General features: G+C 37.9%; 1 protein-coding gene across 1 annotated transcript in view; it reads left to right on the top strand.

Annotated features, from left to right (window-relative positions):
• Positions 1–22,235, top strand: part of STK4 (serine/threonine kinase 4) — a 94,149-nt gene that overhangs the window by 31,125 nt on the left and 40,789 nt on the right. The window contains exons 7-9 of the mRNA XM_007464783.1: positions 440–577; positions 3,049–3,177; positions 3,893–4,079. Coding sequence (XP_007464845.1) covers positions 440–577; positions 3,049–3,177; positions 3,893–4,079 — 454 coding nt within the window. The remainder of the gene's footprint in view (positions 1–439; positions 578–3,048; positions 3,178–3,892; positions 4,080–22,235) is intronic.

Below are 22,235 nucleotides of genomic sequence, written 5' to 3' on the forward strand. Positions count from 1 at the left end.
CGGGCTTCCCTCTAGTTGTGACACGCAGTCCTAGAGCACGCGGGCTCAGTAGTTGCAACGTGTGGGCTTAGTTGCCCCGCAGCATGTGGGATCTTAGTTCCCTGACCAGGGACCGAATCCACGTCCCGTGCACTGGAAGGCGGATCCTTAACCACTGGACCACCAGGGAAGTCTCTATCAGCGCCATTTTTCCAACAGCATTTGCTCACTTTGTGTCTCTATGTCGCATTTTGGTAATTCTCACAATATTTCAAACATTTTCACTATTATTATATTTGTTATAGTGATCTACTTTGAGATACCTGGATTTTTGTTGTAATTTGGATGTGCTTGTAGTGGAGAAGAGAAAAATCAGTTTATCAAACTCCAAATGTATTCCCAGTCATTTTTATTGGAGCATCACTTTTATTTTGCCAATTTTTTTTTTTTTTTAAACTAGGCAATCTTCATGATTCCTACCAACCCACCTCCCACATTCCGAAAGCCAGAACTGTGGTCAGATAGCTTCATGGATTTTGTGAAGCAGTGTCTCATAAAGAGCCCTGAGCAGAGAGCCACGGCCACTCAACTCCTACAGGTATGAATCACCCTGGGGTGCTGCCTCTTCCTGTTTCATTCACAGGCTGACCAAAAGATGCTGTTAACCCACCTACATTGAGATGGTAAAGAGGTATAAAATATTCCCTTTGAATGTAACTGCTTAGAAAAGACATAGAGAATAAAGTTAAATCATTGAACAAGATAATAAGAAAATACAGGGCTCTATGGGATTAGAGAACAGGAACTGACATTTATTGAGCACCTACTGTGTGCTAGGTACTTTGCATGTTGTGCCATTTAATCATCACATACACCCTGTGAGAGAGGGGTATTAATTTACTTTTATAGGTGAGAAAATGAAGATTTAGAGAGGTTAACTCATTTAGAGCCACTTAGCTGGTAAACAGTGAAGCCAGGATTAGAACCTAAGTCTTTTTGATCCCAAAGCAGGAGTGCCATTAAAGATACCCAGTTCTGACAGAGAACTGGCATCAACGGTAGGTGCTGTTGTAGCTCAGGGTGGAAAGAGGCCACTTTGGACTAAAGATATCAGGACTGCTTTCCTGGAGGAGGTAACCTGTGTGCTTGGGCCTTGAAGGATGGGTGGGGTTTGGCAGGCAGTATGCTTAATAGTTAGGAACTTGGATTCTAGAACCTGTCCTGGTGTTTGAATCATAGCTCCCTGTTTGCTAGCTCTATGACCTTGGGCAAGTAACATAACCTCTCTGTTACTTTAGTTTTCTTATCTATACAGTGGAGATCAAGTACCTGCCCTATATGTTGGTTGTGAAGATTAAGTGATATAATATGTATGACTTTGAACAATGCTTTACACATATTAAAGATAGTATGTAATGGATTTGACAAATACCTGCTTTTATTACTGAGCTAGGCCAATGGTTTTCAGTCATGTCAGATCCAATGCCCCCTTTTTATAACCAATACATATTTTTTTAACATTTATAATCCTTTTGGAATGAAACTCATAGATGCTAAAATCTATTTATGCCCAAAGTTTAAAAAGAATCAGGGTAATGTTGGTGCTGTGATGGAGAAATATGAGGATAATAATTTATAATAATACAAATGTCAGTATAGAAATGCTCCAGCTTTTCAATTTATAGACATAATGAAGTAATGAGACAACTGTATCTAGCATCATGAATGAGTTTAGATTTAAGAGCAGTAAAAAGAACAGAAACCATTCCATTCAAGAAACACAGGAAAATGAGTGTATGGACAGTAACAGAAATCTAATGTTAAGTAATAACAGGGCAGACTCATTTATATATAAGAGGAGGGAAATGATCTTATAGACTCGCCCAGTGGAGAGAACAAGGAAATACAATATTCTTGCAAACGAGCTGGGTCTTATTTCCAAGAGCAGTGGCAAATTCTTTTCCTGCCTGGATGGGGTACTGATGCAGTTTTATCGACAAGATGTCTTCTGTATTTCGATCATACCACACGTTGAGGTATACTGTCCGCTTCTAGGGTCCTTGCAAAGACCTTGGAGCCCATATCCTCTGGTGGGTGCTGGGTAACAGAGAATGGATTACAGATAAACACTGAGGGCAATGTCAGAATAAGTTTGGAAAACAATAGGCAATGCTCCCCCCCCTCAAAAAAAAGAATTTCCACATGTAACTTTCACAGTATAGATTTCTTACTGTGTTACAAAGGCAGACAACAAAAATATAAGATGGTATTAACATTAAAAACTTTAAACTATTTCTATGAAGGAAAGTCAGCAATATCCCTGTGTTTCAAGTGTCTTTGCAGATTGAATAATATTGGGGCCTACGTCTGTTACATATCAGTGACCAGTTTTAGTATTTCTGTAGTAACTGCACTTTGGCACTAAAATCCTTTTTACCTAAATACATAGTTGGAAATGCTATAGGACATTGAATAGAAAGAACAAGCAGGAGAAATAAACTATTCAGTGATTTCTGAACAATGTCTTTATTCCGCTTAAGCCCCCTCTCCAGAATCACCTCCCAAATTACTAGACTTTTTCGCTTATCACTTAAAGAAGTTCGTAGGCATTATTTATCAAAGTGTATATGTACTCTGAGACATTTTAAAGATATGGAGAATTTGCTGTGGTTTGTTGTTGTATAAGTCTGTTCCACACGTTACGGGATTACTTGTGTCCCTGCCCCTTTTCCTATGTCCCATGTAGTTTGTGTTCTCCAAACATTGTAGCAACAAGCTCCCAAGATGTTTACAGAACTTCCTCTAGGGGACAATGCCAGCCTGTTGAGAATCTCCAGAGTTGGTAGAGAGAAATGGAGGAAACATTCCAGCCAAGCCAGAAAAGATGGGCCAAGCCTGCATGCACCTGCTCACCATTATAAAGCAAGTGTGGGTTAGCTGTAGTCCAAAGCATAAAGAGAAAGATTAGATTCACTGATTGATTCAACAAAGATTGTCAAGTGCCTACTGTGTGCCAGGCAGTGTTTTGGCACTGGTGCCATATAAACCGTCTTCAACTTTCTTGCTAAGCACCCATTTGTCAAGAGTGCCAAAGGAGTGTCCATACTGCGGGATTTAATTAACGAAGCCATGGACGTGAAGCTGAAACGCCAGGAAGCCCAGCAGCGGGAGGTGGACCAGGACGATGAAGAAAACTCAGTGAGTGGCAGTGGCAGGCGTTGTGGTGGGCCTCGGGCATCAGTGCTTGTTATTTCATGATTGCCAGCCAGGTAAGGTGAGTTGGAGATGTGGGTTCCACCTGGCACTGGAGGCTCTTCTTGCTGACCGTGTCCTGCCTGGGACCAGGGCTTGCTAGAGGCTTTCTGGGTCTGTGTCTGTTTGTCTCCCAGTGCTTCCTCAGACACTTCCACATTTTATTCTTTTGCCTCCATATCTTTTCTTCAGTTTAGCTTTTTATTCGGGAAAGAGAATGCTCAGGTCTGAGACTGGATTTTCCCAGGCCCTTTTGGGGAGTCTAGGATCCATACTAAATATGTAGACTTTACATATGTATGATCTTCTTTGGTTGAATAAGAGTACTGTCAATGGAGTATAACCTTTAAAAATCGTGACCCAATGTCTTTTACACCTATAACATATATAATATTGTACATCAATTATAGTTCAATTAATAAAGAGCGCTCTCGGTTCTACAAGTTGGGTTTAGAACCCAGGTAAGCATCAAATCCAGAAATATTTGCACCAAGATAGTAAGAGTAATTCAGAAAACTCAATCTTTTTTTTTTTATTGGAGTATAATTGCTTCAAATGGTGTGTCAGCTTCCGCTCCACAACAAAGTGAATCAGCTATACATAAAGAAAACTCAATCTTTTGATCAAATTCGCCCTCATTTGAGATTTCGTCCTTTTCCAGGAGGAGGATGAAATGGATTCTGGCACGATGGTCCGAGCAGCGGGGGACGAGATGGGCACCGTCCGAGTAGCCAGCACCATGAGTGACGGGGCCAATACTATGATCGAACATGATGACACGTTGCCGTCTCAGCTGGGCACCATGGTGATCAACTCAGAGGAGGAGGAAGAGGAAGGCACTATGAAAAGTAAGGCTCTGATTAAACAGACTAACTTCGCAGGCAGACCACGCACATTCCAGAGAGAGCAGATTCTCATGGTCCACATGGACTCAGTCTTGAAGCTCCTGTCTGTTGTCCCAGTCAAAGGAGTAAGAGTGTTGGAGGGTTGGGGCAGCAGTGGAGGGTTCGGGGAGGGAGGAAGCCGGCATGTGGAATCAGAGGCAGGAAAGCATCAACAAGAAGGGATGGACTTTCAAACGTGAACGGCCATTCTCTCGTTGAATGTTGTCACTTTTTCCTTCTTTTCCTTGATCTGTGGAGGTGAGCACATACATTTGTTTTTTGTTTCTTTTTTCCAAAGTGATCGTTTATTTTACTTTTGTTTAATTTATAGTGATTGTTATTGATTTAAGTGATTACGTGACTGTTTAATTTATATTGCCCAGATCAATGTATGATGGTTCCAATGGTTCTACATCTGGGCCAGCACTTGGTATGGGCAGGCTTTGTAACTGTAGATGACCTAGTAGGTGTGTAGTGTTATTTCATGGTGGTTTTAATTTACATTTTCCTAATGCCTAATGCTTTTGAGCATATTTTCATGTATTTATTGGTCATTTGCATATCTTCTTTTGCTTCTCCCTCCTCTCCTTTGTGCTCTCATTATTACACATTTTACTTCTACGTAGCACATACGTTGTTTTGATGCATAATTCAAAAGTGTAGTGAAGGGCCTCCCTGGTGGCGCAGTGGTTGAGAGTCCGCCTGCCGATGCAGGGGATACGGGTTCGTGCCCCGGTCCGGGAGGATCCCACATGCCGCGGAGCGGCTGGGCCCGTGAGCCATGGGCGCTGAGCTTGCGCATCCGGCAACGGGAAAGGCCACGACAGTGAGAGGCCCACATATCGCAAAAAAAAAAAAAAGTGTAGTGAAATTCTGAGCTATTTATCATATATATTATCTTCAGTCTGTTTTCACGGTACTCTGTGTGTCTAAACCAGACTTACCAATTCTCAGTCAATCTGTTAAGGATGAATGTACAAATTGAAGAGTCCTGTCCAGTCCCTTCTAGTGTAAACCCACCTCTGCTGCTTTTCTTATGCTGCTGATCATTTTTACTTGGCCTATGACTGAGGCCTAACACCTGTGCTCAGTTCCCATTGAAGAGGGCCATCCTCTCCTCTCCCTTCAGTTGTTTCCTTTCCCTTTACTCTGTGCATTACAGACCAAGCCATGGAGAAAAGGAATTTGGGCGTACAAAGTGGTAATAAATAATTGAGTTTTAAACGTACAATTTAGCCTGAGCTTTGCATAGGTTTAAAGGATTAAGTCTCTATGATCTTTTCATCATCTTTTTTTTTCTTTTACTTTATTTTTAATTAATTTTTATTGGCATATAGTTGATTTACAATGTTGTGTTAATTTCTGCTGTGAATCAGTTAGACATATACATATAACCACGCTTTTTTAGATTCTTTTCCCATATAGATCATTACAGAGTATTGAGAAGAGTTCCATGGGCTATACAGTAGATCCTTATTAGTTATCTATTTTATGTATAGTAGTGTGTATATGTCAATCCCAATCTCCCAATTTATCCCTCCCCCCTCCTTTCCCCCTTGGTAACCAAACGTTTGTTTTCTATATCTGTGACTATTTCTGTTTGGTAAATAAGTTCATTTGTACCACTTTTTTAGATTCCACATATAAGTAATATTTTCCTTCCTTTTTTTAAAATTTAGAGTTTCTTACTCGAAACCAGGGACTGATTGGCAAACTATGGTCCACAGGCCAAATCTGGCCTGACACCTCGTTTTAGCAATAAAGTTTTATTGGAACACAGCCATGTCCATTCATTTGCTATTGTCTCTGACTGCTTTTGCACTACAAAGGCAGAGCTGAGCAGTCGTGACTGAGACCATGTGGCCCCCAAAGCCTGAAATGTTTACTGTCTGATCCTTTACAGACAGAAAAAGTTCTCTAACCACTGCTTTAGACCTACTGCTTTGTGACTGATTAATTCATTCAATAAATTTCTCTTCAGTATCCCAGGTACTTTGCTAGATGCTGAGGATACAGCAGGGAATGAAGAAACAGTCCTTGCCCTGAAGGAAGTCACTGTCTAGTCTGTGGGACAGACCATTTAATTACACTTCAGCATATGAAATGGGCTTTAAAACAGAGGTAATCTGAGGGTGTTGGCAAAGCAGAGTGGAAGACTATTTAATTTAGGCGGGGGATTTACTGGCAAATTCCTGGAGGAAAAAGGCAGGAAGGCTGGCAGTGAGTAGGATGGGTGGAGATGTTCCAGCAGAGGGAGCCGTGTCCACAAAGTCCAAGTGGCAGTGAGTTCAGGGCAACTGCAGCTGGTTTATTGCGGCTAGAACACACCGTTTCAGGGCTTTAGATCTCAGACAGCCCTCTTGAATTTTCACCTTCCAGGTCTGTGTATTTATAATCAACCCTTTGTTTTTGAAAGGAAAAGGTTTTCTTGTTTTCTTTTTTCTATTTTGGGGCCAAGGCTCATCATCTGTGTTTGGCTTCAGGTCAGAATTATACAAATGGTAAAAGAGTAGTAATACTGCTGATGGATGTGTAAATTGATCTAACTTTTCCGGAATGTAGTGCATATCAAGAGTTTAAAAAAATTCAAGCCTTTCACTCAGTAAATTCCACTTCTAGGAATTTGGCCCAAGAAAATAATTGAAGATATAGAGAAAGTATATTCTAGCTTTACAAAAGTAAAAAGATAAGTTAACATGTTAATACGTGCATAGAAAAAAGACTGAAAAAACCAATCAAAAGGCCAGAGAAAAATAAACCAAATATTAAAAGTAGATAATGGGATTATAGGTATTTTAAATTTTATTTATTTTCCAAATTATTTTCTAGAGTTATTATAAGAGAAAAAAATCCCACCAGAAATACTGCCGATAACATAGTGTATCCTGTAAATTAGGACTTTGAATTCTGCATTGCCTTAAGAATCCTTTTTTTCTCCCTTTTTCCTCCTTGCACTGTTTTTTATGGCCTTAAAAATGGATATTTACAAAGAGTTTATTAAAACATTGTCACTCCCTGCTAGTCTCTCTTTAAATTCTTATGGAAAATGTGTTCTTACAGTATATTTCATTCTGTGGACTCAAGATTTGGTGTTACGTAAATTATCGAGTGAATGATACGTACTAAATTTACTTTTTCTTTTGCTCTTTTAAGTAGCTAGCCCGTGTGATTTGTTAGGAAGGTTTGTTTTGCAGCAGTGAGCTGCTGACTTCTTTTTGTTGACTCGGAATGCTATATCTTCTGCTTGTTTTAAGGGCTTTAATTATGCAGATGATTATAATCCCTGTGTAATATAACTAGGCTGACCCATTAACATGTGTTGTGCATGTACGTGTTATGGGAAATCCACCTTTTTAAATTTAAAGAATTAATTTTGTTCCAAATGTAATTTTCGTATTTTAAGTGCTCATTAATTCAGTGGGTTGTTTGTTCAGTTTCTGAGCTTGGATAGTTTTAGCATGTCTAATGAGAAACATGCATCTTTTATTATAGTCATGAGGGAAAAACCCATTTAAAAACCTCAACAGTCGCAGCTAAGTGATGTTAAGTAAACTTAGTTCACAATCTGTTTCAGGTCTTGTAATTCAGTTTTGAGTCACAAGTTAGATAGATTTGCCCCTTAATTCTGAGATCTTTACTCATTATTTTAGGAGCTATTGAAACTTTTCATTGTGGAAAGTGAAAATATATACAGTTACACAGAATAATATCATGACCCCTATGGACATATAACCAGTTTCAAAAATAACTCACTGCCCATCATATTTCAGCTCTCCGCCAAAGAGAATAACAAACTGAATTAATTTAAAGCAGATCTCAGACATTAGACCACTTCTTCATATTGATTTCTAAACATTTAAAGGAGACTATCTGACCAAGCTTGGCTTAGATAATAACTATCTGTGTTACATTGGACAGTTCTCTTGCCTTGGATGGGCCTCAGTGCCTTCATCAATAAAAATAAAGAGTTATTCATCTTCTTTATTTTCCTTGTCCCTTGTAGCTCTAATGGTTCATAAAAATTATATAACTCATGACTAATATAGAACTAAAGTTTCTACAGGTTAAAATTTGTGAAAATAAATAGGGTTTCACCTAGTACCTTAGAAAAGATAGATATTTCAAATGCCTCTATTCTCATTTACTGTATTAAAAATTATTTATACCAACAGTATTACAACAGTATTAATGCACTGTTACAAAAGAAAGTAGTTCACCCCTAAGTCCTCTCACTCCAGCAAAGAACTCCTGTTCTTGGCCACATGCCTGTATAGTTCCTATATGGTAATAATTTGCTTAGATATTCTAATTTCTGATTAATTTCTCCTGAATAAGCATATACATTTTCATGTTGTTGCATAGTCCTTTTTATATTTATCACACTTAACAGTGTTTTTTGGTCATTTACCCATTGCTGGGCATTTTGGTTGTTTCCAGTTTTTCACTAGTACAAATAACTCTGCAGGGAACATCCTACATATAAATTTTGCCTTCCTTTTAATGTTTCCTAGGAAAAATTTCCAGAAGTGTTTGAACAATTTAATGTGCAGGTATTGCCATATTGTCCTCCAGAAGGTTTGTACTAGTTTACCTTCCACAAGGATTAATAGCAGCTATCAGTATCCTTAGTTTCTTCCCTTTACAGCAATTTCTCCTTTATATTTTCCATTTTATAAAATCTCTCTGTGCCACTTTCTGGGTGTTAGCCCTGGATTCATCTTCTAATTCTATAATTCCTTTTTGAGCCATGTCTAATCAGCTGTTTGACCCAGACATTGCGATTTTTTTCAGCGGCTAACGTTTACTATGGTCACATGGCTAGTAAACGCGGGAGCTGGGAATTCAAAGAACTCCAGAGTCTACGGTCTTTTCATTCTACTGAACTTCTGATTTGTTCTGGAAGCCTACCCTTATGTTAATGGGCATTAGATCCGTAATATAAAACCCATGAAAATTCATGGTAAGACTGGTGCTGGCTTTTGAGGGGATTCCAAAGATACCTTTTTTTTTCTTTTTAAGAAACAATTGTTTTTTTTCTTTTCTTTTTTTTTAAACATATATATGTATCTATTCTTTTTCGAATTCTCTTCCCGTTTAGGTTGTTACATAATATTGAGCAGAGTTCCTTGTGCTATACAGTAGGTCCTTGTTGGTTATCCATTTTAAATATAGCAGTGTGTACATGTCAAACAATTGTTTTTATATATAAATTATGTATTACACCCAAGAGGATAGACATTATAACTGTTAATAATAATCATTAATGATTAGGCACTTAATATCTACCAGGTGCAGTGCTTAATCCTTTATAAGCATTTCATATATTTTAATCATTACAACCGTGATGTGTGGTGTTTTCACAGCCCGCCCCCGGCCTTTTACAGAAGCAGAAACTGAATTGCAAAGAGACTAAGTAACTTGCTCTTGATTACATAGTGAGTAACAGAAGAGCCAAGACCTGAAGCCAAATACGTTTGATTTCAAGGCTCATGCTCTTAACCATTATATTACCCTGCTCCTCAGCAGAGCCCCTTTATTAAGTTGTTAAGGGACAGGACCAAGGCTCATGTTACAAGGGCATCTGATGGCAAGTCTCAGCTTGCAGTGTCCCTTGCTGGTTGTTTGAGTACCTAGCCTCGCTCTGTGTCTGCCCAGGATTTCCAGACACAAAGGGCACAAGGTTTTCAAAGGGAACCTGCCTCTGATGATTTTGTTACATCTGAGGGAGTATGTTTTGGTTGTGTATATCTGAATCTACCATAAAGAATCAGATTGCAGTTGGAGGGAGGGTTAGAGTGGGGTGTGATTTGATTGCTTTATGAGAGACCCCAAGAATACCTGTCAGAACCATAGAGATAAACCATTGTCCACACTACTTTGAAAACCTGTGTCTGGATAAACTATCAGTTTGGGGATTTTGGAAGGCTTCTCCTGTTTGTCTGTGTCACTGGGTTTTTTTTGCATAAGGACCGTAGAAGAACTTTGCCCTCACTATTTGAAGGGCACATTCCTGAGGTGACTTGAGAGGTTCTGTGTCAGTGTCAGGGTCCTTGTACTTTCTCTGGGCCGGCAGAGGGAGCTCTGTAATAGGTTATGAGTTGAAATGGTGTTCCCACTTGTGTCCACAAATCCCCTTTCTATGGAAGGCTTCATTCTAGATCAAGACTGTTATTTATTGATCTTTTAACATCTATTTTAAGTAACCACAGCAGCACTAGGGCAATGTCTTTATTTTAGGTAGGAGATTGGATACCTCATACTTGGCAAAGTTCAAATAAGACTGAAGTCGGCTAGAACGTCTCAAAATAGTTTAAACTTTTCCTTTCTCTTCCCACATTTCTCAGTAGACCTTAACCAGAACTGATGTTTTCTTTCTGCAGTGTGGTACCACGCATATAGTTTCGAACCTATCATCAGCTAAAATGGCCCTAACAAAGTAATTGAATACATTAAAAAAAAAAAAACTTAAAATTCTTGTGCAGAACTGACTTGGGAAAAGTTATTTTATGTATCAAAATAAACATTAACGATGACAGTTTATAGCTTTTCTTGTGTAGCCTCTTTAGTTTTCGTTTAATTTATTTCCATGTTGACTCTACAAGTCTGATGCTTACTTTGCGAGTCGCCTTTGCCCTTTTTCTTTTCTTTTTCTTTCTTTCTTTGTTATTGGTTTGCAGTGGTTCTTTATATGTTGGATACTAATTTTTTATTAGTTATGTGCATTGTAAATATTTTCTCCCAGCTTGTGACTTGCGCTTTTAATTTTTCAGGATATTTTCTTAGAAAGCAACTTTTGTTTTCATGAAGTCACATTTGTCTGAATATTCTTGCACCGTATGTTTTTTGTGCCTTCTTTAAGAATTCTTAATAATATATTTAAAAAATTTTTGTTTTATATTGGAGTATAGTTGACTTACAATGTTGTGTTAGTTTCAGGTGTACAGCAAAGTGATTCAGTTATACATATAAATATATCTATTCTTTTTCAGATTCTTTTCCCATATAGATTATTACAGAATATTGAGTAGAGTTCCCTGTGCTATACAGTAGGTCCTTGTTGATTATTTAATGTATAGTAGTGTGTATATGTTAATCCCAAACTCCTGATTTTCCCTTTGGTAACCTGCTCCCTACCTTTTCCCTTTGGTAACCAAGAAATTCTTAATAATATTTTAATAACTTTATATGGTGATAGATATTTACTAGACATATTGTGGTGATCATTTCATAATGTATGCAAATGTCAAATCATTATGTAATACACCTGAAGCTAACATAATATTGTATGTTGACAATATTTCAATTAAAAAAAGAAATTCTTTCCTACCCAAATGTCTTAGAAACAGTCTCCTATTTTTTTTTTTCCTAAAGATTATAAAGTTTTACTGTTCACATTTAGGACTTTATTTAATATATCAGGAATTTTTTTTTAGTTTACAGTATGAACTATAGTCATCTTATTTTATTCCTTCCATCTGAAAGACTCGCTTTCTCCCTCCATTCAGATCTTTGGTCCTGTTACCTTCTCAGGCCTTCCTTGACCGTCTGTCAAAAATAAATTCCCCTTCCCCTTTTTATTTTTCTTTCAATACAGATTACTCTTGAAATTTATATCATTATTCTTCCATGTAAATTTTAGCATCGGGGGCTTCCCTGGTGGCTCAGTGGTTAAGAATCCGCCTGCCAATGCAGGGGACACGGGGTCAAGCCCTGGTCTGGGAAGATCCCACATGCCGCGGAGCACCTAAGCCCGCGAGCCACAACTACTGAGCCCGTGTGCCATAACTACTGAAGCCCGCGTGCCTAGAGCCCGTGCTCCACAACAAGAGAAGCCACTGCAATGAGAAGCCAGCTTACCGCAACCAAGAGTAGCCCCCACTCACTGAAACTAGGGAAAGCCTGCGTGCAGCAATGAAGACCCAACGCAGCCAAAAATAAATAAAAATAAATAAATTTATAAATTTTAGCATCGGTGTATCAAATTTTGTAAAATACCACTGGGATTTTGACTGAATTGCATTGAATACACAGATTAATTAGGCAGAATTGCCATCTTTATGGTGTTAATTCTTTCTGTTCATGAACATGGTTTATCTTTCCATCTGTTTGGCTTATATCTTCTTTTCGTAGATAACGTTGTAATTATATCTATAAAGATGTTTCAGATCTTTTGTTAAATTAATTTTTATGGTTTTATTTTGTTCTAATAGGTTTTCTGGAGTTTTTTTTTTTATGAAGACAGTCTGTGAATTAGTTTTTCCTTTTGATCTTTATATATTTTTCTATCTTACTAAGACCTGCAATAATAGAGGTGGTAATGGACATTCTTGTCTTATTCCTTATCTTAAAGAAAATTCTTCTAATAATTTACCATCAAGTTTGATTTTGTATTAGGTTTGGTGTAGGTACCCATTATCAGGTCTATTTCTAGTTTAAGAGATGTCTTTTCTAATCAAAATTGTTAAATTTTATTCTTTGATTTTTGAGTTGAACACTTAGCTGTTTAATTTTCTTGCTTACTAATATATTCAGGTAACATTGTAATTTTTTCTCTAAGTTCAGTTTTCGCTGCACCCCATAAGTTTCATATGTGGCACATTGTAAATACTTTTTCCCAGCTTGTGATGCTTTGTGCTTATTACATATTTCTTTTTTAACCCATGAATTATTCAGAAGTGCTTTTTAAAAACCAAATTGTATGAATTTTTTAAACTGCTTATTTTTAGTTTTCAATTTCAGAGAATTGTGGCTAAAGAACACAGTCTGTGTGATACCAGTTTTTTTTTCTTTTAAGATTTTTTGATGTGGACCATTTTAAAAGTCTTTATTGAATTTGTTACAATATTGCTTCTGTTTTATGTTTTGGTTTTTTGGCTGCCAGGCATGTGGGATCTTAGCTTCCCAACCAGGGATTTGGAAGGTGAAGTCTTAACCACTGGACCGCCAGGGAAGTCCCCGATACCAGTTTTTTGATGTTTTCTTGCGACATTTGTGGCCTAATATGTCAGTAATTTTTAAGTGTTGTTTGTGTGCCTTAGAATGTGTGTTTTCTAATTGTTTGTAGGAATCTATATATATACAGTAGATTTAGCTTGTTAATTGTCTTCAAATATAGCTATTCCCCACTAATTTTTGATACTTGACCTTTTGGTTTCTGAGGGAGATATGTTAAAATTGTTACTCTGTGGTTGTGATTTGTCAATTTTTGTTAATTTTGAGACATATTTTGGGGGGGAGGACTTTTATATTTTGAGGTTGCATTGTCTGATGCATATAGATTTAGAATTGTTAACTCTTCCTGGGAATTTTTCCTTTTATATTTGACTTTCACACCTTTCCCTGAGATATGGGTCCACTAGTTATGAGCTTCCTGCCATACAGAATGAGGAAGTTCAAGTTAAAAGTTCAGCGTCTTGTCTAAAGTCACCCTAGATGACAAACCTTTGACTTCTGGTCCTCATTGCTACTGTGGTAGAGGGCTTCTTGTTAAATATTGTGAAAAGCCTGCCTTTCTTGTCTTTTGACACCTTTTTCTAGGGTCTTCAAACCTAAGGCTTTTGTGATGTTGGTGTTTGGATTATCAAGACTCATAGCTGTGATAATAACCAGACAAGGTTTTATAGCTATAGGTAGATTGACTGAAGTATGATAATGCAAATGTGATAACATGTTAACATTTGAGGAATCTGGGTGAAGGTTATCTGGATAGTCTTTGTAACCTTGGAAGGTTTTGTATATCTGATGTGTCAGCATAAAACATTACACGATTTTTAATTCATGATTTTCAGTTTTTAGAATTAAACCTCAAGAGGCTAACCTGGGATAGTTCATAAATTTGAAAGAGTTTTTCTTAAGAGTTGCCTAATAAAATAGTATTTGAGGTTGTTCGTTTTTACTGATTCAGCTATTCCGTGTCATTAATATTGACAGAAATTTGTGCTTTAGAAAACCAAGCATATCACACAGGTTTAGGAAAATGTTAATTTTTTAAACTAGTAAAATCCTTTTATTGAAAAAAATTATATTGTGTCCATTTTTTAAATTGAGGGATAGGTATTTTATAATGTGTTTCAAGTATACAGCAAAGTGATTCAGTTATATTAATTATTAATAATGTCATTCAAAGTAATATGTTGGACACTCAATATCATTAGTAGTGCTATGAAAGTAATGAAATTTTGTACATATTGCCTTCCGTGTATTTTATATTAAATTATATGTGGGGTTTTTGTTGGTGTATCTTAATATGCAGAAAAATTATTTCACCATTTCATTATCAAGCGAACATTTTTTTTTTGAAAGGAAGAGAATTTCTCCTGTTTTAGTTGATCATTATCAAATAAGATATTTAGGAGCAAAAATGAGAACTTCTATAAGTAGAGAAAGAATCCAAGCTTTCAAAACATATTAAAAATATGTTGTCAAATAAACTACATTATTATACTTTAATAATACTTTAAATATCAAGTGTCTTTGAAAACAACAAAAAAAGTTCTTTTTTCAGAGGCAGAGATAACAAAAAAATCCTGGAGCAACTGATCCCGAATTGCATAAATTTGTAGTTTAGCAGTTAAATGCTTTCGCCCCAAATGAGGAAATGACAAGCCAAAGGATGGCCACTTAAAATATGTACCTCATCTACTAAAGATTTGACAGGCAACAGTTCTCCCTTCCAAGACTCATTGGCTATGATATGGTTTTCTTGTCCTCACTGCCTTCCCAAGAGATACATGGCAGCCGGTTCCCCCGCCTTATCTCACTGCTTATTAGGCCACCTGGGATGCAGAACTTGGACCACTGAACTGAAAGATTGTTTCCACTGACTCAAGCCTTTTAAATTAGACTCAGTGAACTAAAGGGTGTGAGTGGATGATTTCTATTTCAAACTTAAATTTCTAATTGTATTCTAATGAATCTCTTTGAAATAGAATCTTAAAGCATCATGGCATAATTAAGATAGAGCAACTCAGAACCATGTTTTGGGTAAACTGCTGTGATAGTATTATGTGTTAAAAACATTACGTATTTATAGTTTCCCAGAAAGTCCTAGGTCTCACGAAGGCATCTATTCCTGTGAGTTTCCTCATGTTAAAACCAAAGTCCAGGATCTTGTTAAAATGATTTTATTTCAACACCATCGGTCAGATGCTAATTTCAGAGCTGTGTAAGATGGAAATTCTTGACTCACAGCCTATCTTCTTTCCACTGGCAGTTTTTTGGAGGGGATTGTTATAACAGTGACTCCCTTTTGTGTTCTCTATCTCATTCTCTCTAACTCAGATTATAACATTTGCAAGGACAGTTACTAGGACATAAAGTACTACAGGTATTTTAATGCTTCTTTTACTACAATAACCTTACTGTCTGATTTCAGATCCCCTCAGGATGTTTAAAACTATCATCAGAGAATATTAAGTGTCCATGTATCCTTGCCACTCACCTTCAGCATCATATGAGAATTTCAGATAGCATTAGTGTGCTTATACGTACCAAAGCTAAAACTTAAAATGTAGTTTGGTTAGAAACATCTCTCTCAATAAGGGTAGGAGAAAGAAAAACGAGTAGCGGAAAGAACATTAATTTTTGGAATCAGAGTCTTTGATTTGAAACTTGGCTCAGAATTTTATAAACTTGTCATGTCAGCTTTGACAAGCTATTTCCTTTTTTTTTTTTTTGCGGTACGCGGGCCTCTCACTGCCGCGGCCCCTCCCGTTGCGGAGCACAGGCTCCGGACGCGCAGGCCCAGCGGCCATGGCTCACGGGCCCAGCCGCTCCACGGCATGTGGGATCCTCCCGGACCGGGGCACAAACCCGTGTCCCCTGCATCAGCAGGCGGACTCTCAACCACTGCGCCACCAGGGAAGCCCCAGCTATTTCCTTTTTTGAGCCTCAGTTTCCTATCCTGAAAAAGTGAAGCATAAAAGTTCCTATTTTGTCAGGTTGTTAAGATGATAGGAGATAGATATGGAAAACGCTTAGCATAGAAATGCTTAAAAATGGTAAGTAGTATAGTAAGTATATAGTAAATAATGGGTCTTTTAGTGTATGACAGTGGTTTTTTTAATTGGACCTAAAAATTCCTTCAACCTGAGCTACTTTTCTACATCCTAACTCCTTTTCTCTTGCTAGTCATGTTTTTTACTTTTTTTAGTTTGTGCCCTTGGTATTAACAGGTGTTTTGTAAGTTCTGCTTCTGTGTCTAAGCACTGGCATGAAGATGGTTGATCTAAAGGAAGGTCACTTGTCAGTTTCAGTAATGTTTTTAAAATGTGCTGAGGAGAGAGAGAGAGATTGATTCACATTCCTTGGTAGCAGGATAACACGTTTTGAGAATCTGTTAAGCAGTAGTTCAGAATATAAGATGGTAGATTATAAAGAAGGCTAGACTTTGAATCTACGTGAGCCTTTCTTTGTGAAGTTTCAAACTGTTATCTTAACACTGTGGAATTTATTACTGACTGGATTTTTTTTTTCCATCCCTGAAAGATAATCAGTGAGGTTCACTGTGCATTTATCAGAATCTCCCTCTAGGGTGGGATTTACAGCAGAAGAGCAGAGATCTTGGTCCTCAGACTTTTCTCACAGTTGCACAGATAATTCAAGGTCATCCTGCCAGAGTGGAGGCTAAATCCTAGTTGTTTTTGCAGTTTTTCTAATTATGTCCAGATGCTGGGCTCACTTTTATCTTTGGAAACCGTTAACGTTCTTGATTCTTTTGGGATAAGCCAAAAAGCACAGACATGTGGTGCCTGAAAATTCATTCAAACCACCTGCCAGACCACATGTTAGGATATGAAAGTACCAGATCTCAGTGTGACATGGCTGAAAGGCTCAAGGCCTGTCTTTTGAGGAAGATAAGGTGCTGCTCCATTAAATTGGTAAAAGGAGAGCCAAGAATAGCCATAGGGGAAATCTATTTTCCAAAAGAGAGCAGTAGCATGGTAGTGATGAAGAATAAAGGAAAAAGTCCAAAAGATATACTTTGACTCTTATACCTAAGAAGCAGATAAATCGGTTTTGATCAGTTAGGGGAATATATTTTTCTGGTGCTCTAAGCTGTTCTGACCTGCTTACTCTTGCTCAGCAAGAAAATGGAGATACATTTTGATGAATTTAAATGAGTCCCAAAGAAAAAGTAGATGATTCTCTTAAGTGTTCATGCTCTAAAAAAATATCAGCTTGGAACCAGTATTTGTTAAAAATAAATATTTAATACCCACCAAAAAGTATTTATTAGGTAGTCACTATGTGTCGTTACTGTGTAGTGTACAAAAACCAAATGACATGTTTACTGCTGACCAGGAATTTGTAGATTAAAAGGGGAAGATGACATTTGTCATTATCTAATATGTATGGAGTGCCTACTGTACTATTACCATTCTTTCTAATTCCTTACATGCCTGGAACATTATTCCGGGTGCCTCAGATAGTGGTATCTGATGTTGACATAACTTAGTTGAGGAGATAGGGCCTCTACATATAAAGGTAGTAATATAATAATAAGGCAAATGCTGGGTAAGTGGTTCAGAAAAATGTTGAAGGATTTGTGAGAACTTAGATATACAGAAAGGCTGGGGACGATATTCCAGGCAGGTACAGAGTCAGAAAGGAGGGGATATATGTTGAATATTCAGTTTGGCTGAAGTGGGTGTTGACCAGATATTGGAGGACCCTGAATGCCAAAGTAAGAAGTTTGGACTTAACTTTGTTGGTAATAGGGTAACATAAAGACATTTTGATCAGAAAAGTGATATAACAAAGTGGTTTTTTAGGACAGTCAGTTGGATGATATGGAGTTTGAAAAGACGAAACAGTGAGGCCAATTAGGAAATTGTTGCAATAACCAAGGTATGGATCGTTCTCACCGGTAAACCTTTTGTATGTATCTTTTTAGGTGTGCTGCCTCTATTGCTCTAGTTAGTAACCCCTTGAAATCTGGATTTAGATCTCTTCGAATAGACATATGGTAGCACACTAGACTTAAAGATCCAGAGCTTCACTGCCCAGAAGTCAAGTCAATTTACACAGAGGCAGTTACCAAAACTGGTTCCTTGAAGAGTTATTCAAAAGTTAGACTCTGGGGAACCTTAAAACTTATGGTTCTGGCAATTCTTAGTGGTTTCAAAGAACATTCAAAGGAATATTTGTGGCCACATACAGAAACTTGGATAGTAACTTGTGTAATTAAATGAATTAATACACGTAAAGCACTTAGATGCCCAGTCACAAAACCAAAACCAAAAACCACACACATAATAAATGTTAGATTAAAAAACAAAACAAACAACCCTATGATAAGGCATATTGTTCCAAGCCAGAAGAAAACATGTGAGAGATTATTTGAGTTGTTTTCTTGCAAGTATTCATGCTTGAAACAGAGAAGAAAATGTAGGCTTTTCCGAGTTCTCTGCTTTGAACAGGTAGAAAATTGTAGAAATTAAGGAAAGAGTAGGCTGACCATTGTGGTTTACTTGGTGACAGTCTTGAAAATGAACATTTAAAATGGAAAGGCATAAAGCTTAATGTCTAGTGGTTGGTCAATCCAAAGGAAAAGATGGGCCTCAGTCTTTGGTCAAGCTCCTGGCCAATTATGACTACCTTGGCATTTTGTTACAGTTCATGTGAATCCAGAAATAAAAGTAAATAGTAGAGAAAAGGGATCTTTCTGTTTTTCTTTAAAAATTTATTGATATATAATTCACTTATTTAAAGCATACAATTCAGTGGTTTGTAGTATATTTACGGAGTTATGCAAGCATCACTACAGTCTTATTTTTAAAAATTTATTATTTTTAATTGAGGTATAATTCACATATAAAATTCACCATTTTAAGGTACAGTTCTGTGGTTTTAAAAAATATATTAGCAGGGTTGTGCAATCATAACCACTGTCAAATTCCAGACATTTTCATCATCCCCCAAAGAAACCACAATCCTGTTAGCAGTCACTTCTCATTACCCTTTCCTCCATCCCCAGGCAGCCATTAACATGCTTTCTGTCTCTAAGGATTTGCCTGTTCTGAACATTTTATATAAATGGAATCATATACAATGTGGTCTTTGTATTTGGCTTCTTTCACTTAGTGTAATGTTTTCACGGTTCATCAGTGTTACAGCATATATCAGTACTTCATTTCTTTTTATGGCTGAATAATATTCCATTGTAAGGATATACCCGATTTGTACACAATCTAGTTTTAGAACTTAAAAACAATTTTTAAAATTTATTTATTTGGCTGCGTCAGGTCTTAGTCGCGGCACACGGGATCTTCGTTGCGGTGCCTGGGCTTCTCTCTAGTTGTGGCACGTGGGCTCAGTAGTTGTGGCATGCGGGCCCTCTAGTTGTGGCGTACGGGCTCTAGAGTGCACGGGCTCATCAATTGTTGCATGCGGGCTTAGTTGCCCCACGGCATGTGGGATCTTAGTTCCCCGACCAGGGATTGAACCCACGTCCCCTGCATTGGAAGCCGGATTCTTAACCACTGGACCACCAGGGAAGTCCCACATAGCATTTTTCAAAGAAAAATAAATATAAGATACAGTTGCTTATGAATTTGCCCCTTTGTGGACTTTGACAGATTGTCCATTTAGCTTGCCAGATGCTGCTTACAGAGAAGAACGGGCCAGTCATAGTACAGGAATTCATGCATTCCCTGCATCAGATAGAAGAATCAGAGCAAGACATGGCTGTTTTCAAAGTTGGACTTTTCTGCTGAGTTCATTCTCCCAACGGCTTCAGGTTTCTGGTATTATTCAGTGGAACGTCTTCATTTCCTGGGATATGTCTGAAAAAAAATACTCTGGCTCACACTGAAACAGAAAGCCCACCAGCCAGCAGAAGCCCTGGGGACAGCATTGCCTTTAGTCAGCTGGGGATGATTTTCTCACACTTTTCAGCACCGCTTGATGGTCTCGCTCAGGAGTGCCGAAAAAAGAGTCCAGGGATAAGGTTACTGGGAAAATTCCATTCCCCTAGTCTTTCTATGCTCAACCTAATGGCAGTTAGGATATGTCAGGAATTCTCATTTTGATTTTAGAGAATTTGCAATATGAAAGGCAGCTCGCCAGCCTTAAAGCCTGATGATCAGGGTTCAGATCCTATCCTTGTATAACAGTAAGCAAATTTCTCATATAGAAAGTGGAAATAATAGTACATACCTCAAAAGATGGGAGGATGAAACGAAATGAAACATTGTGTAGCACTTGGTAAGTGCCAACAAGCACAGATTCTCCCCCCTCCTACTTTATTTACATGGTGTGCATGAAGTGTGGATGGCAACATCCTGTGGAAGCATCTGGTAGAAAACCTGAAACTTAGAAAGTATTCAATCAATGTTAGTTGAATTTGAAACCTGAGTTCCTAAAGACTGGAACTCTTTTTGTAGATGTAGATTGGTGTGTGTGGGTGTGATGGAGAGAGATTGAGACAGATCTCAGATACTGTATCACTTAGTTTTTTCTGTGTAGCAAACCACCTCAAAACCTAGTGGTCAGGGACTTCCTTGGTGGTGCAGTGGTTAGGAATCTGCCTGCCAACGCAGGGGACATGGGTTCGAGCCCTGCTCCAGGAAGTGGAGCAACTAAACCTGTGTGCCACAGCTACTGAGCCTGTGCTGTAGAGCCTGCAAGCCACAGCTACTGAGCCTGCATGCCACAACTGCTGAAGCCTGTGCGCCTAGAGCCCATGCTCTGCAACAAGAGAAGCCACCACAATGAGAAGCCTGTGCACAGCAACGAAGACCCCAAACAGCCAAAAATAAATAAGTAAATTAAAAAAAAAACAAACTAGTGGTCAGCTGGAGCTGGCTGACTCCTGAAGGCCTCAGCTAAGACCACCTGGTCAAGGCCTCTCTCCACATAGTATTCTGCCATCTAGCATGCCCACTAGGTTTATTTACATGGTAATAGGATGTGCAAGCACTTTTCAAGTCCCTGCTTGCAGTAAATTTGCTATTGCAGTGGCCATAGCAAGTCACACGGCCAGGCCTAGAGTCACTGTGGGAGGGCACTAGTAAAGGGCGAGGATACCAAGGCTACTTGGAGGGAATTATAGAGGCCGTTTTTGCAAACATGCTACTGTAGATACTAAGTGTGATAGTAATGCAGATCTGTTTACTGAAAATTATTATCAGTCTATAAAGTCAAACTGTGAACAGGTGCTCTAATTAATTACAGTGTTATTAAGAAAACGTAGTTCACAATCGAAGTGCTATTTCCTCCAATAAACTAAGTACAGTGGTGAAGCGCCCTCACATATAAGGAATCATTGTGGTGTAAACAGTCAACTTCTGGAATCACTAAATACAGGGATCAAAAATACACCTGTTTTTGAATGCATGTTGTTTCTTGCCAGTTGAGGTGTCTTCCCCTATCAGTTGATTCATTCATTTCTTCAGCTTTAGTTATATAAAACCTTTTAATAACCTACATCTATTGATGATATTTTTATTACAGTTTTGGGCCAAGGAGAATTTAGTCACCTCTTCCATCGATTTTTAAAAAGCCCCCCAAACACCACTAACAGCAACAAAAAGAAACTCAAAGAATCAAAGACAGTCTTGTCACAAATATTTGTTGAGTAGGTCTGGTCTTTGGTTTATGTCCACACACATCTAATTTGTGGCGTATTTTAGATTAGAGACGATCAAGTGTCATCATCCCTCTGGAGTAAGAATTCCTTTTGAATGTTTATCAGTACCTAGGCAGAAATATGTTGTCATAAGCCACTGTCAAGTGATAGTATCGTGGAACTTTCACAGCTGCAATGGGACACTAGAAATAATATGGTTCATGGCTTCTTTTTTAGATTGGAACCTATGGTTTAATCAAGATCATATAGTCAGGACCAGAATCTAGATCTTTGAACCCCAGGTTAGGGATTTTTGTAGTGTATTGTGCTGTCTCCAAAATCAATTTTAGCTATTCTGTAATCCTGTACACGTAACCATTTAACTAATCATTTCACTATAATTAAGTTTCTTATATGTGTGTCCATTTTACTCCTGGGTTATACCTGAATGTGTGATTAGATTAAAAACTTCTCTTATTACAGAATTCACTAGTTTTGGGAACATTGATTTCTAATAAATATTAGGCATAATCAGGTCCCTGATATTGATA

This window comes from Lipotes vexillifer, unplaced genomic scaffold (genome assembly GCF_000442215.2).
Source record: "Lipotes vexillifer unplaced genomic scaffold, Lipotes_vexillifer_v1.1 scaffold53, whole genome shotgun sequence".
Lineage (NCBI taxonomy): Eukaryota > Metazoa > Chordata > Mammalia > Artiodactyla > Lipotidae > Lipotes > Lipotes vexillifer.